Below are 16435 nucleotides of genomic sequence, written 5' to 3'. Positions count from 1 at the left end.
GTGTTATGAAGCCTATATGTATGTATATATATATATACACACACACACATATATATACACACACATACAGTGAGTCCAAGAAGTATTTGATCCCTTGCTGATTTTCTTTGTTTGCCCACTAATAAAGACACTATCCTTCTGCACTTTTAATGGTAGATATATTCTAACATGGAGAGACAGAATATCAAGACAAAAATCCAGAATATAATTTTAAAGAATATATTTTAATTAATTTGTATTTCAATGAGGAAAATAAGTATTTGATCCCTCTTGCCAAACACACTCAATACTTAGTGGCAAAGCCTTTGTTTGCAAGCACAGCTGTGAGACGTTTGTTGTAGTTAACCACAAGTTTAGCACACACACCAGGGGGAATTTTGGCCCACTCTTCTTTGCAGATCCTCTCTAAATCATGAAGGTTGGTGGGCTGTCGCTTGGCAACTCTGACCTTCAGCTCCCTCCATAGATTTTCGATCGGATTGAGGTCTGGCGACTGGCTGGGCCACTCCATGACCTTAATGTGATTTTTCTTGAGCCAATCCTTTGTTGCCTTTGCTGTATGTTTAGGGTCGTTATCATGTTGGAAGACCCAACCACGGCCTATTTTCAGATCCCTGGCAGAGGGGAGGAGGTTGTCCCTCAGGATTGTGCGGTACATGGCTCCGTCCATCTTCCCAGTGATGCGGTGAAGTAGCCCTGTACCCTTGGCAGAGAAACACCCCCAAAACATTATGCTTCCACCTCCATGCTTGACGGTGGGCACAGTGTTCTTGGGGTCATAGGCAGCATTTTTCTTCCTCCACACATGGCGGGTGGAGTTGTGGCCAAAAAATTCAATTTTGGTCTCGTCTGACCACAAAACCTTCTCCCAATAACTTGGTTCATCTTTCAAATGATCATTGGCATACTTGAGGCGCGCCTCCACATGTGCTCTCTTCTGCAGGGGTACCTTTCGGGCACTGTGAATCCATTGTTGCGCAAAGTGTTGCCAATTGTTTCCTTGCAAACTGTGGTCCCAGCTGCCTTCAGGTCATTTGCTAACTCCTGCCGAGTGGTTGCAGGACGATTTCTGACCGTTCTCAGCATCATTGCCACCCCACGAGGCGAAATCTTCTTTGGAGCACCGGGCCGAGGTCTGTTGATTGTCATGTTATACTCTTTAAACTTTCTGATAATTGCACCAATAGTTGTTACTTTCACATCCAACACCTTACTAATCTTTTTGTAGCCCATTCCAGCTTTGTGAAGGTCAACAATTCTGAATCTGAGGTCCTGTGACAGCTCTTTGGTTTTACCCATGTTGGAGACTTGAAATCTGTGTGATCTGTCTGATTCTGTGGACAGGTGTTTTTCACACAAGTGATTAGTGAGAACAGGTGGCTTCAGGTCAGGTAACAAGTTGATTGGGAGTGTCTAACTGGTCTGTAAAAGCCAGAACTGCTAATGAATACTAAGGGATCAAATACTTATTTCACTCCATGAAATACAAATCAATAAATATATATTCCTTAGATTTATTTTCTGGATTTTCTTTTTAATATTCTGTCTCTCCATGTAAGAATACATCTACCATTAAAAGTATAGAATGATCATGTCTTTATTAGTGGGCCAACGAAGAAAATCAGCAAGGGATCAAATACTTCTTGGACTCACTGTATATATATATATACACTCACTCTCCGTTACCCATTACTCTAACTTTTCACTGAAGGTGTGGCTGATCACCTGAATATAGGATTCCCGATGGGCCGGCTCGAGTTTGGGCCGGTTGGACGGAAAACAATAATTTACCCGTCAATTATCTAATCTTATTCTTGCATTCATTTCCTACGTATGCATTCTCTATTCGTCTGACAACACAGCCCCTACTTCGCAGTAGATTAGATGTGTTTAACCGTCTGAGGGAATTCTCTCCCAAATGTTTGAGTTGGTTGCGTCCACGAGTGGTCTTTTCTGAAGCGATAAAATTGAATACAGCAACAGAATAGCACGAAGCGTCAGTCGACTGTGATGGAGGGTAAAAAGAGGCCAGGCGGAGACGAAAAGGCCAGATAAAAAAAAAAAAAAGAAGATGCAAGAAGAAGCTGCCAAATGTGCAAAATTAACAAGCTTGTTTTCCAGAGGACAGACTCCAGCTGCAACCGGTAAACAGAGATATGGAAATAATCTTGAATCGTCAGCTATTGGGCAACGTTTGCAATGTCGATTTAGCGTAGTTTATTTTGTAGAGCCCAATACACATCATTAACCTCTTAACACGCCCTGGCCCGCCGGCGGGACAGAAATATGTCATAGTTAATATCTTGCTGTGTTTATGAATAATTATGTACACCCAATATGCCATTTTAAAGCCTAGAATCTCTGCTTTTCAGTATCTAGCCTATTTAGCTGTATGTCCTTTCAGGAAATAAACATTTAGGGCGAAATATGCCTTGTTTATTAGATTTAGAATTCATAATTTTGAATCTGGTAAAGCTTTATATTCTGTCTTTAAGCTACAGCTCGTTTTGATCTTTTAGAATTCGTTAGACTACACTTTGAGCTTAGTTTAGTTGGTTATTTTCCTATTTTATGTCTATCTTTCTATTTTTATTAAATGTTGTTATTAGCTTATTAGCTTCTAGCTTGTTAGCATACAGAACGTCTCCCTGGTCTTTTAAATGAATGTTGATTTATTAATTTAATAGCTGTATCTAATTATTTTAAGCCAGACAGACACTGTGTGATTTTTTTAGTCGGGTGCTGAGACTCATCCGCATGTTTGAATGGTTTGTCCTGTACGAAAACGCACCTGATTTATATGCTGACACTGCAGTCTGACTGGCAGGCTGAGAGACTGAACGTCACGCAGTGACCCAAAGCAGTAGAATTAGCGCCAGATCCCCGCGAGCCGCGCACCTATTAATCCACCTGCACATCTTTAAACGCGCGGATGAGCGCCTCACTTTCCTCAGCCGGTCGGGCTCCAGGAAATAGTCTGTGATGTCATCTGTTTTTAATACTATTTTAATTTTATATAAAGCTATTGCATGATAATCACCATATAGCTAAGTAACCAAGTTTTATTGTTGATGAAACTTCTCCTTAACTGAAACTAATAAAAACGGTGATTAAAAGAAAAAACTAAAACGAACTGAAATTAGATTGAATACCCTCATTTTCGTGTTTGTTTAATTTATTTTATTTATAATTTATTTATATAAATGTGGTATATCATGATATATATTGTTATTGTGATAAAAAAATAAAAAAAGATTTTTCCCATATCGCCCAGCACTACTTCTAGGTAATATTAATTCATAAAAGTATTTTTTTTACCTTTTAAATCTTTATCTGATTTAAATTTAAATGAAACATGTTTAAGTGAAGGGTGTTCTGTTAACTTACCAACATATACTTGTACTTATATGCAATAAAAAGGCATTGTAAGATCTAGCTGCTGTTTTATTTATTCAAATTCCTGCTCCATGGAAAAAATGGGCTGAATTTGGGCATGAAACTCCCGGGCTGAAAAAGGGGCCCACTCCAGCCCTGAGCAAGCCTGACAACAAGCAATAGAACCTCACCTTCTTAAACCATATTGGAAACCACGTGATTCCAATGATCCAAATTAGCCAGTAGTCTACTTTTATCAAACAGTGAATCCTTACCATTTCTTGCCTGTGCTAAGTGACACATAGCACTTCATTTAACACAGTTTTATTTTCACAAGGCATTGTTTAAAAATCTCTAATTTGGCTTCTGAAGCTAAACAAAAATGCAACACAAAATACTGAACAAATCGTAATGCGCACTTTTTTTCATAGTATACATCTAAATATACTTATATACTTATACTTATATACTGTCCTGTTTAAAAAACAAAGTTAGTACTTAGTAACGCCCTAAAAAAAGTAATACAGTAATAGAAATTTAAGAGTGTTCTTCATAACAGATGTGTCTCTTAGTCTATGATTTATTTGGGGGAGATATCTAGTGCATAAATGGCAGGAATTCCAGCAAAGTCAGACACTGTAGTATCAATGTTTTTCTGTTCCCTAGAAGAAGCACTGGGACAAAGATATGACTCAGCATCAAATACTGAACATACAAAGAGCTGGACAATGAACATTTTGGGCCATAAAAGCAATTAATTGAGATATTGTGATATTTAATGTATATAATGTCTAATACTTTAAACTTGGAAATAATTGAGACAGACTGAGTCGTGTTTGAGGAGAAAGTTGGGTTTATTAGAGATGTTAACTTACAGAGACATTAAAAAGCCATATAGAATAGAATAACAAACAAAGATTAATGCTTATCATAGTCTAGCCTGATTCCCAGATTCCCTCAGTTTACATATCAGAGTAATGGAGAGAAAGGTACAGAAGATTCAAAGACATTCTAAAAGACAAGCTAAAACCATGTACTGATGGCGAGAACAGTACATCATTACACTAAAATTACAGATCAAAAGTTTTAGAAACCCCTTTTTTTCCCTTTATTGTTGCTATTTACACTAGAAATGGTACAAAAAAAGTATACAAAATTTTGCAATTAACTGCAATGTCGTTTAAGAAAGCCCAAATTATACTGTAATAAAAACCCTGAAAAAAATCATAATATATGTATATATATTTTTTTTTTTGATGGGATTTCTAGCAAACAATTCATTGGTTAACAGCTCATAGCTGGAAAGTAGCATTGGAAATAAAATGACAATTTCCAAATCCTTTGTCTGTAGTAAAGCATTGCTGAAATAGATGATGTTACTGCACTCTCTACTGCAGCATTTACATACAGCACATTTATACTTTCATCATCATAACTAGAAAAAGACACAGAGACACAGAGAACTCTGTAAATTTTAAAAGTATAACTGATACATGAAGAGGCCTGGCTGACCCACATGGCTACGTGACTTCTAAAAACCCAAGAAAAACAATTATAGACACCACATAAGCATATTGTATACATGCAACATATAGTAAATATATGGTTATTTTCTATTTTTGCTAAATAGAACGTGACTTCTAAAAACCCAAGAAAAACAATTATAGACACCACATAAGCATATTGTATACATGCAACATATAGTAAATATATGGTTATTTTCTATTTTTGCTAAATAGAATAATTGAGTATGAATTCCTAACACAAGCGACATGCTGATCTTTTCCACACATTAAAAATAGTACATTATGTTGAACACTTTGCTGTTCAGTAGTAAATATGACATTAGTCTACACCATACAATACACCAGTAACATTATTATATATGCAGTGTTATATTCATACATAGAGAGAAATGTCAGCAGAAGGGACTTTAGCGTCAGAGGAGGGTAGAGAAGCTTAAACCCATATTTAAACCTATAAATATCTAAATACTATTTCAGTGAAATAATCAAGTAATAATAAAAGCATCCTTCCAAAATATGTATATGTATATGTAGAGACTCAAAAATAACAGCTCTAAAACTAAATTTAAAACTTGAGTAGGGAATAACTTTTATATCTGTATGCTGAATCTGTCAGTATAGTAACTGATGTTCACTAAATAGTATTGATTAACTAAAATGATACACCTCATGATAAATGTGATGAGACAATCAGCCCAAATTTTGTCATCAACAATATGTAAAAAATAAAAATGATCAGAATATACTAAAAATATAAGTAAAAGTATAATCAATAAATGTAAGTAAAAGAAAAAGGTTTAAAAAAGCACTTTCTTGAGTTCTTCTTAAATTTGGTGTAACAACTGTGTTTGCACTCGTTACAGTTTATATGTCTTATCAGTGGGTATTAATCCTAAAAAGATTTCCACTGGAGTAACTGTGTTCAGAAAACTTCTCAAAATTGATGAAGAACTGTATGCTGTCGTTTCTGTATTTTATAAATTTGTACTCTTGTTGGTGTTTTTCTACTGTGTTAAAGCCAAACCTTGTTATTTTCTACTGAAGAAACCCTTCATCATGCTGTTTAAATACCACACTGTAGATGTAGTTGATTCTTTAGCTGCATCTTTCTGGAGGTTCCTTAGTTTCTGAGCGCACTCTGCTTCTCCAGCTTCTTTAACACGAGGAATCAGGAAATCAAGGTGTCGAAGGGTGAACGCAGAATCTGGTTTCAGTGCAATCTGAGACAGTTTTATGATTGCTTCATAGGCTTCTTTCACTGAACTGTTTTTCTCTTGTTCTTTCCTAGCCAGGAGTTTTTTTAGGCTGCTTTCTAGGTTCATCATGTCCTCTGTGACTTTCAGCTTTTTTTCATGCTCAGTTTCCACCTTTTTGAAAGCACTTTTTTCATGAGGGACGTTTTTGTTGCTGTATTCGTTTTTTAGCTCATTAAATGTGACTGTTTTCTCTTTTTTCTTTGCGACATATTTCTTGGCCTCTTTTTTATGTTTGCTGTAGTGACACTTGCACACAGTGCAGTGGTCACTTTCTATGACTTCGCACCACTTGGCAAATGGGGCAAGCCAGCAGCCGAACTCATGGCAGTTCTCCTCACACTCCTCGCAGCAGGTTGCCTTCCTGTTCCACCATGGAACATCTGTAATGTCAACTTTCTCTTTGTAAACCACTGTTATAGTAAAACAGTGATTTCTATCTCTCTCAATCTGTTCTTTGTTGTGTTTCAGAGCGTTCTGAACTCCAGCCAATTCTCTCTGTTTTGCCTCGATGAACTCAATGCGTTCGTTCAAACTCTGAACACAGGCCTCAAGCTGGATGCGCTCCTTTAGAACATTTACAGTCAAAGTCAAGCTTTTTCTCACTTTCGATTTAAGGAATTCAAAAAACTCCTCCAGACTCTCCTGCCCCATTTCCCAAGCCATCTTTACAGCACGCTTAGTTTTCGCCGTGCTGTGTTTCTCTGACTGACGGTTGTTGAACAGGAAGTGAACAGGTTGGTTCTCTGCATCGTGGCAGCAGGGGATCTTTTCTTTCTCTACAGCTTTCAGAACATTTGATGGAGGTAATCCATCTGAGTGTGTAATAAAAAGCACTATGTTCTCTCCTATGTCTTTACCGAATAAAGAAAGAACCCCTTCAAATATGTAGCGTTGAGCATCTGAGATTCTGTTCTGAGATGCTTTCAGTACAAGACACACAGCATCCAGATCCTTCACTCCAGTTTCATGTAGAAACAGTTTATGCAGATTCTGAGGAATTTCCATGTCCTTATCTATTCCCCTGGTGTCTCCATATCCTGGAGTGTCGATGATGGTGAGAGAGAAGGATTTCTGTTCAGAGAAGATCTCATACACAGTGATTTCAGATGTTTGAGATTCTGTTTGATCAATTTTTTCTTCTTCTGTGATCTCAAACCAGACATTATCCTCAAACTTCACCCCCAGATAGTAATTGACCATGGTGTTGATCAGGGTGGTCTTGCCTGTTCCAGTTTCTCCCACCATCAGACTATATTTAGTCTGCATATTTAAGCATTTCTGTCCAAAGGTCCACTTTCTGATCTTGCCACTCTCATCTAGATTACTTTTTGATGTGTGAAGACGACGCACTGCTGGTGGACCTGGACTGAGTTCAAAACTCTTCTGCATTAGATCATTTAAAGCTGACGATGCATCGCCCAGTCTGCAGAAATAAAAGTCAAAGAGTCAGGGGTGGGTTTCCCAAAAGCTTCGTAAGACTTAGAACTTTGTTAACTCGTACTTAAGATTGATTAATTAATTAATTCAATTCCCAAACCTGTGCGTCACTAAAGTACTACGTGAACTCACTCGCAGATTAACGAGTAACCCGACCCAGTCTTTAATCTTAAATATTAATTAACCCTTGTGTGGTGTTCGGGTCTGTGGGACCCGTTTTCATTTTTCATCAAATTATACTAAAAAAATATTTTTTCTAACTCAAACTCATTGGCATTGGCTCATTTTTTGTGAAAAACATATATCAAAACACATTTTGGATAAACACACACTGTACCCCCTCCCCCCCCCCACACACACATTTATATTACATACAGTATGTTTGGCCAAGGGCTAATAAACATTGCTTCATTTGTAAATTTGAAACTAAACAAATTTTCTACTCATATCTTGAGTTTAATTCATTTTCTTTTACATTTTATTAAAAAACTAATAAAAAAAAAAAGAGTAGCACTTTTTGAAAGAAATGTCACATAAGAAAGGTAAAGGGCAAATATTAACCATGTAAGCTGTTTATATTGCTTGCAATTTAGGTGAAGCAAGCATGTGTAAAGCATTTTAATGTAAAATTGCTTAATTTTGCTGAATTAAAATACAAGTAACAAAGTAAACGAGTAACAAAAATATGAACACCACACAAGGGTTAAAGGGGATTTTGCATGCAGTTCACCACCTCAAACACCAGGGACCGCCAATTTTGAGCCAAATAAAAAAAACTTTTTTGAATATACACTGATTTTGTTATTGTGTTCATGTGTGTGTGTGTACGTGTGTACAGTGGTGTGAAAATTAGTTTTTTGGGAATAATAAAGAATAAATAATGCATATTTGGAAGTTGTAAATTGATGTTTGGGAACTGTGTGCAGTTCTAAAAGTGGGTTTTAGAATTGCTAACTGAGTTTTAAGCAGAGAATGAGTTTCTAGTTCGGTGTACTAGGCTAATAGAAAGGCGATTTTCTCAAAATTGTGCCACGAGTGCCAGTTTTTAGGTTTTAGCAACATCAAAAACTTTATTTAGAATAATTAATAAAAAAATGTAATAAACAACTAATGTATTTATAATAATTAGTTGAAATACTGAAGAGAGATATATGATAAATAAAAAAACTAATAATATTATTGTTATTTCTCCACTCTCTTTGTCAATGTATATTAATAATAATAATAATAATAATAGTTAAAATACTGAAGATAAATATATGATAAATAGAAAAAACTAATAATATTATTGTTATTTCTTCACTCTCTTTGTAAATGTATAATTATAATAATAGTTGAAATAATTATAATAATAGTTGAAATACTGAAGAGAGATATATGATAAATGAAAAAAGAACTAATAACATTATTGTTATTTCTTCACTCTCTTTGTAAATGTATAATAATAATAATAATAATAATAATAATAGTAGAAATACTGAAGATAAATATATGATAAATATAAAAAACGAATAACATTATTGTGATTTCTGTACTCTATTTAAAAATGTATAATTATAAGATCAAATGTCGATATGTTTAAACATGTTAAGAAGTTTTTAATGAGGTGTCCATATTTTTCCACATTATTTTATGTTAATAACGAGTCTTTGGTTGGAGACAAGAACAGCCATCGACTGGCCACTGTAGTTCCTGGAGTATTGTTTTCAAAAGTCAGTTTTGTGTTGACAGTGAAAGTCGACAGCAGATGGCACTAGCGTAATCATGGATTTGCTGAGCATCTTTATTTAAGCTTTATTTTTAAAAAATGCTCATGCTTTAAAATGTAAAAAGATGCCACACCTGTGACGTCCAGGTTTAGATTCAGGCTCCTCCTTCTACTTTTAAATAGGTGTTCTGTCTAATGCCACTCTTTGTATCTATAATAGAGGCATTTTTATTCAATTGTATATGTAGGACAAATTGTATTTTATGTATTTAATGTGAGTATGCCATATTCATGTGTTTTTTTATTCAAATATTTGTCATATTAAGCGGTTTAACAGTAATTATGCTCTAGAATGTCTTTGTTGAGGGCGGGACTACAATTTAATATTATTATTATTTATTTTTATACAACAGTTAGTTCCGACCTCACAATCTGATTGGTTGAGAAGTGATCTAGCCGCGATGATATTTCGTGATAACATCACGGCCTTCTCACACTAAACTTGTATCACTCCGCCGACGCTTTGCCGAGTAACGGCGTATATACACACAGGACACCAGCTGCAGCGTTAGCTTAGCTCAGGCTAGCGCTCAGCCGCGGCACGCTCGCCCACAGCCCGCGGCGCTGGCTCGTCTTTCGTGGAAAAAAAGGAAAGAAAATCGCTCGGCTAATGCCGTCTGAGAGCCTGAACGCTAACTTAACCAGCCAGGCTAGGCTAAGCTAAGTTAATGCTGAGCTAAAAAGCAAGCTACGCTAACCTAACCACAGTCCAGCCGGCTAGCTAAAACCAACACCACCCAGCAAAACAGAAAGCAGAAATGCTCAAAAAATGCGCAGCGTTCACCTGAAGACGACTCCGCGGAGCAGGAGAGGAGAGTATTAGCGTTATTTCACGCTCCTAACATTACCATCTTCACTTATTCCCAATTTTGCTTTCAAGCTAACTTTCGTGGTGTTAGTCTGTATGAACCATACACCGTTTTGTAGTTCAGTTTCAGTTCTGTTACAGTTCAGTTGTTGTGGAACTACGTTTTTGGCGGAAGGCACAGTCCATATTAAAGCATATTCAAACTGAATTTCTTAAAGTTCTTTGATTTATTTTATTTATTCATTTTGTAAAAAATAAACTGTTGTATGAAAGCAATAGAACACTCGAGGTTGTGTGTTATCACGAATATGTTGATATGTTGTGATGTTATTCGTGATAACACACTCCCTTTCGTGTTCTATTGCTTAAATAATATTATTTATATAATTTTTTCCCATTTCTCTCAGAATTTAGCTAGGCCAATGGTCCCACCCATTCAGCTGCCCCTCAGCTGTATATCCCCCATTACTAGTGATGACACACACAACACAAGTAGGGTGAAGGCTAGCACATGCCTCCTCCGATACATGTGAAGTCAGACTCCGCCTCTTTTAGAGCTGCTGCTGATGCAGTATTGCTGAGCAGCATCACAGTGCATTCAGTTCAATTATTGTGAAATATTAAGATTTATATTTTTTTTACTCACCTGGTGGCCATGATTATGGTTTTCTTCATCACAGATCACAGAAGATGTGGATTACGCTTTTGAATCTGTTTAATACAAATGAGAATTTTACTAACAGTGATATGACTGTAGAGTTTGTCCCTATTATAACCATCCGGCAATGTACTTACTCACTAGATATTTTACTTCAGTGAATTATGAGAATGATTTTTTAGACATTATTTCATCTATTGAGTGGGAAAAAAGGTCATCAGAACAACCATTGATATGTAATATGTCTTTGACTCATTACCCAGAGAGCATAACTAGCTGTAACTATTAAAGAGTATATATATATAAACTATTTTCTACTGAAAAATACAACATAAAATACTAATTTCAGGAACAACTTGCCTGTTGTCGGTACATTCAGGTAGTTGGTAAATTCAGGTGTAGACCGAACATCTGCTGCTCAGGCTACTGAGAAAATCTTTTATACTCTTATCCGTCTCGGTGGGCGGGATGTGGTGGCTGGCATATATTCAAAAACATCACATAGTTTAGGAGAACCGGGTGTTTTTCTTTGCACGGAGTAGGAAACCAAATTGGGTGGAGGGGATTGGAAGTTTCCTGCAGGAGATCAGCATCAATTTTGAGCTTATTGCTTAAGCTATTTAAGACTACAACATACACACATTCTGTAGTAATTTAGTTACTGAAAATTCAACATAAAAATGTTAGTAAAAAAAAAAAAGACGAATACTGTATTGGTATTCTTCAGGGACAGGGAAGCTGGTCAGAGTGGATGGGAAGATGGATGGAGCTAAATACAGGGTAATCCTGGAAGAAAACCACACTGTTGGAGGCTGCAAAACACTTGAGTCTGGGAAGAAGATTCACCTTCCAGCAAGACGATGACCCTAAACATACAACCAGAGCTACAGTGGAATGTTTTAGAATGACCCAGCCACAGTCCTAAATACCTAAATCCCACTGAGCTTCTGTAGCAAGACATGAAAATTAAACAAACCTGCATTGGGCTGTACTTAGCTAACTGTAATAGATTGAGCGGGACACTACTTGGGCTGCACTTGACAAGCTGCAAACGTCTAATTGGAACATTACTTGGGCTGTATTTGACTAGCCGCAAATGTTTTAATAGAATATTACACGGATTGTACTTGGCTAGCTGTAAATGTTTGAATAGATCAGTACTCAGGCTGTACTTGGCTAGCTGTAACTATTTAGCACAGGGGTGTCCAAACTTTTTTTGTTGGGGGCCAGAAGGAGAAATATATTTGAAGTCACGGGCCACAGACTCTGTAATAAAACAAACAATGAAATATACCAATTTAAATAATACATTTTCCTGATTACTTTCATTTACACACCATTTTACTTGACTTACTATCTTTATCTATCTTTGACAGTGTTGTGTAAACTAAGATTTTTCAAATTGATGTTTCATTTCATGATGATCATTAATATTAAACTCCTTAATTACGGCAACTTTTAGACTCTTTGCCCCGTTTTTCTGCACTAGAAATGCGCACCCTCTCCGCTTTTAGACTCTTTGCCCCGTTTTTCTGCGCTAGAAATGCACACTCTCTCCGCTTTTAGACTCTTTGCCCCGTTTTTCTGCGCTAGAAATGCGCACTCTCTCCACTTTTAGACTCTTTTACCCCGTTTTTCTGCACTAGAAATGCGCACCCTCTCCGCTTTTAGACTCTTTGCCCCGTTTTTCTGCGCTAGAAATGCGCACTCTCTCCGCTTTTAGACTCTTTTGCCTTGTTTTTCTGCGCTAGAAATGCGCACTTTGGCCCGTTTCTGACACCTAGCGTTCAAACTTTGAATCTCACATTATAAAAAGCTGCTTAACAGCGGGCCAACTTTCATTCTATTTCTAAAAAAGAAAAAAAAAAAAAGGAAACGGGCCGCAAATGGCCCGCGGGCCGTAGTTTGGACACCCCTGATTTAGCAGAACAGTACTCAGGCTGTACTTGGCTAGCTGTAAATATTTAGCAGAACAGTCCTTCCTGCCTTTGCAGTGGTTTGACACACTCTAAACTGCTGCTGTGATAATCTGAAGATTTTATTGCATAAAATTCAGTCTGCTAACACCTGCTGCTCCCTTTCACTTACATGCTACAAAGTCTCCTTTCTTACTGGATAAACTTTTCTTTATTCTGGACATTTTCTTCATTGAACAATGAACAGGGTTAGCATGCAGTAACCTGAATGAAAAAATGAAAATGTTTTGCACGCAGGAGACCACATGTACCATGCAGCTGCTGCTGCTATTAAACACACAATGGGCTATCAATAATAAATCCAAGCAAAACAAGTTTGTATTGTTTACAAGAACTGGGTATTGTTCTTTGCATGGAATAAGATTGGGGGGGGGGGGGGGGGTTCCTGAAAGGGTTTCCTGCAAGGGATTAGCCAAGAGCTCCTCTGACACACACAATTTTCCCTCAAGTGTTCTCCACTGAGGAACATATAATTAATAAAATACATGTAAAAGCATAAGATTTTAGATGTTTGAACCTCTAAAATTTGAATTACTAAAATAATGTTTGGACAGCAAAATGCCATATGCAAAATAAAACTATACTGATGGTGGGAGAAACTGGAACAGGCAAGAACACTCTAATCAACACCATGATCAACCTCCAATAGATAATGTAAGATTTATGTCCATAATATTCTAATGCATGCATATTACAGATATACAGTGGCTTGCAAAAGTACTCATACCCCTTGAACTTTGTCACATTTGGTCACCTTACATAGGGTGACCAAACGTCCATATTTCCCGGGACATGTCCGTATTTCACGTCCTGTCCCGGGCGTCCCGGGTTTTTTTTTCAAAAAGTGAGGAAATATCCAGGTTTTCAAGGACCTTCATTGGACCATTAAGTTTACAGGCACTAGGGCACTGCGAACGGCGCTGCGTGTGACATAATCCCTGAGCCGCCTCAGTGAGAGCAGACACTAAGAACCCCCCCCCCCCCACCCCCACCCCGTCAACAATCACAGTCTCACGATTAGCGCACACACATCCCAGCCTCAAGTTTTTTTGCAGCCTCCAACATTGTGGTTTTCTTCCAGGATTTCTCTGTATTTATCTCCATCCATCTTTTCGTCAACTCTGAGCAGCTTCTTTGTCCTTGCTGAAGAAAATCATCTCTACAGCATGATGCTGCCACCACCATGTTTCACAGCGGGGATGGTGTGTTGAGGGTGATGAGCGGTGTTACTTTTCTGCCACACAAAGCGCTTTGCATTTAGGTTGAAAAGGTTGAAAGTTGAACTTTGGTCTCATCTGACCACAGAACCTTTTTCCACGTTTGTTGTACAAACAGCACTTTTTATGTCATTCTTTCTTTTAAACAGTGGATTCTCCTACCTGAGCTGTGGATCTCTGCAGCTCCTCCAGAGTGACCATGTTCCTCTTGGCTGCTTCTCTGATCAGCAATCTCTGGCCATGTCTTGGTAGGTTTGTAGTTGTAGAATACTTTTTCCATTTTTGGATGATGGATTGAACAGTGCTCTTTGGGATACTCAAAGCTTGGGATATGTTTTTATAACCTAACCCTGCTTTAAACTTCCCCACATCTTTACCTCTAATCTGTCTGGTGGGTTGGTCCTTGGTCATCATGGTGATGTTTGTTTACTAGTGTTCTCTAACAAACCACTGAGGTCTTTACAGAACAGGTGTTTGTTTATACTGAGACTAAATTACACACAGCTGCACTTTATTAACTCATTTAGTGACTTCTGAAGGCAATTGATTGCACTGGACTCTATTTAGGGGGTTCAGAGTAAAGAGGGCTGAAACTCTTCTACCACCACTAGGTGACAGTATAATGGCCTCATAAGAGGACACCAGGCCCTTGTAAAGCAAAAGTTAGTGTTCTGATCTAGACAACCCAAAATGTGTTGTCCACACATGTGGATGCCAGGTCTTAGGAGGTAAAATAGTGCTTTATATAAAAATATGACTTAAAACAACTTTCTTACCTCCAACCTTAAAACAATCTGTCCCAGAGACTGTAAAAAAGATGGACGTTGTGTCTCCGTTCCCATTCATTCAATGAAAATGAAGCCAAAATCTTCCGCCATGTTGGCGATCCTGAAACCCGAGTCTGTAGAGCGCAGTAGAGACCAGAGGAAGGAGAAAGACTGTGGAGAGCAGCCTACTCATTTAAATAACCCCGCCCCTGAGGGCTGCCTCGAGGTCACAGGCTGCAGAGCGGAGCGGATGGTCTGTAATTGGTCTCGCCCATAACCAGCCCTTTTACAATAACCACACCTTTTTAAATAGAGCTGAATAACATTTTAAAACACAAATTCTGTGGGGATATAAAAACTTGACAATATAAGCAGAGGTTACGTTAGCTTTTGCATTTAAATAATGGAGGTAGAATTACAGTATATTAGAAAAAAACGTGATTGAAAGTTAATCGCTAATCGCTTGTATCGTCAGTTGATTTATCATGACTTAATTTCAAGATGGTGGTGCCCAAAGAATTACCTGAAGGTACTGCGTGTATAAACAGTGTTTTAATAAACCATCAGTGTTCTTTAAGTTCTCAGTGCCTAAATTTAAAATGACAGAGCCCTTGCAATTCTATCAATGAAGTGTGGAGCTACTTTGAGCTTTTTCATGGTGTAAAATCACTAATTTTTAAAGTAAAGTTTTAGCATTCTATCATTTTAAGCCTGTTAGGAGCATCGGCTTAAGGTGCTGGGAGGGAATGGAGGTGAAAAAAAAACTCGATATCATGTTTCACGACAACCCAAGTCCATTTCACACCAGATTTTTAACGTAGAGAAACACAAACATGATAAAAAACCCAGTGTTTAAACCATTATGTTGCCTGCTTTACTAAAATCTGCAGTAAAAAAATAAGACCAAACTATAAATTATCAACTTTAAAAGTTAAACTGTGTCTGTACCTAATAGGTAAAAGTTTTAGTAAAAGTATGAAATATTTAAAGTTGCAGGCTCTAATTAGAAATAGAAGTCAAGCAACGGAAGAAGAGAACATTATACATTTATTATTGAACCACCCTTTGAAATCCAAAAGACTGGGAATCGGGGTTGGAGGAAAAAACAAAACAAAACAAAAAAAAATCATCATTATCATCATCATCATCATAATCATCATCATTGCACTACTTAGTAAAGCGATACTAGTAATAACTCTCATAAAAAATGTACAAATGTTTGTTAAAAAATTTTATATCAAGCCTTCAAATGATTTTGGTTACAGATATTATACATATGAAACTACATCATGTTAAATGATACAATTGTATTTTTAATGGAAAACAAATTAAAACCCATAAAAAAAAAAATTAAAAAAAACACAAAACAGAAGAAAAACAAAAATCAGAAGCTCTCATATTTTGTTTAGGCAAAATAAAATCAAAGAAAAAAATACGAAAAACACCATAAATAGTAAAAATGAGGTAACTGCTATTGTACCAAGCAGGAGGGGAGGAAAGGAACCGATAAGAACGAAGAAGTTTAGTAACGAGACCCGAACCGTATGTACTACTGTACGTGCCTGAAGTCTGAAGTGGAGCCAGTTGAATGACGGGAGCGCGAGGTCATTATAACCACTGAGGAGATTATGATGAGGACAAGGCGCA

At 37.2% G+C, this 16435-nt stretch overlaps 3 protein-coding genes across 4 annotated transcripts in view; 2 read left to right on the top strand and 1 right to left on the bottom strand.

Annotated features, from left to right (window-relative positions):
- The window catches only part of melk (maternal embryonic leucine zipper kinase), a 153651-nt gene that overhangs the window by 24937 nt on the left and 112279 nt on the right, over positions 1–16435 (top strand). The window lies entirely within an intron of this gene.
- The window catches only part of LOC103035206 (thymosin beta-b), a 133152-nt gene that overhangs the window by 29077 nt on the left and 87640 nt on the right, over positions 1–16435 (top strand). The gene's annotated exons all lie outside the window — the stretch shown is intronic.
- LOC111195194 (uncharacterized) lies at positions 5927–11255 on the bottom strand. Its single transcript, XM_049472438.1, has 3 exons — positions 11189–11255; positions 10817–10881; positions 5927–7580 (listed from the first exon to the last, which is right to left on the bottom strand). Exons 2-3 carry the CDS (start codon positions 10843–10845, stop codon positions 5930–5932), a joined length of 1680 nt encoding a protein of 559 aa, XP_049328395.1. The 5' UTR covers positions 10846–10881; positions 11189–11255; the 3' UTR covers positions 5927–5929.

Source organism: Astyanax mexicanus, chromosome 25 (genome assembly GCF_023375975.1).
Source record: "Astyanax mexicanus isolate ESR-SI-001 chromosome 25, AstMex3_surface, whole genome shotgun sequence".
Lineage (NCBI taxonomy): Eukaryota > Metazoa > Chordata > Actinopteri > Characiformes > Acestrorhamphidae > Astyanax > Astyanax mexicanus.
Note: the sequence above shows the minus strand (reverse complement) of the source record. Positions and strands in the feature narration are given on the sequence as shown.

Excerpts from the sequence above, each read along its gene's own strand:
- LOC111195194 (XM_049472438.1), bottom strand. The coding sequence starts at position 10,845 with ATGAAGAAAACCATAATCATGGCCACCAG. Across the intron at positions 7,581-10,816 it reads ACCATAATCATGGCCACCAG|ACTGGGCGATGCATCGTCAG; the intron begins GTGAGTAAAAAA and ends TTATTTCTGCAG.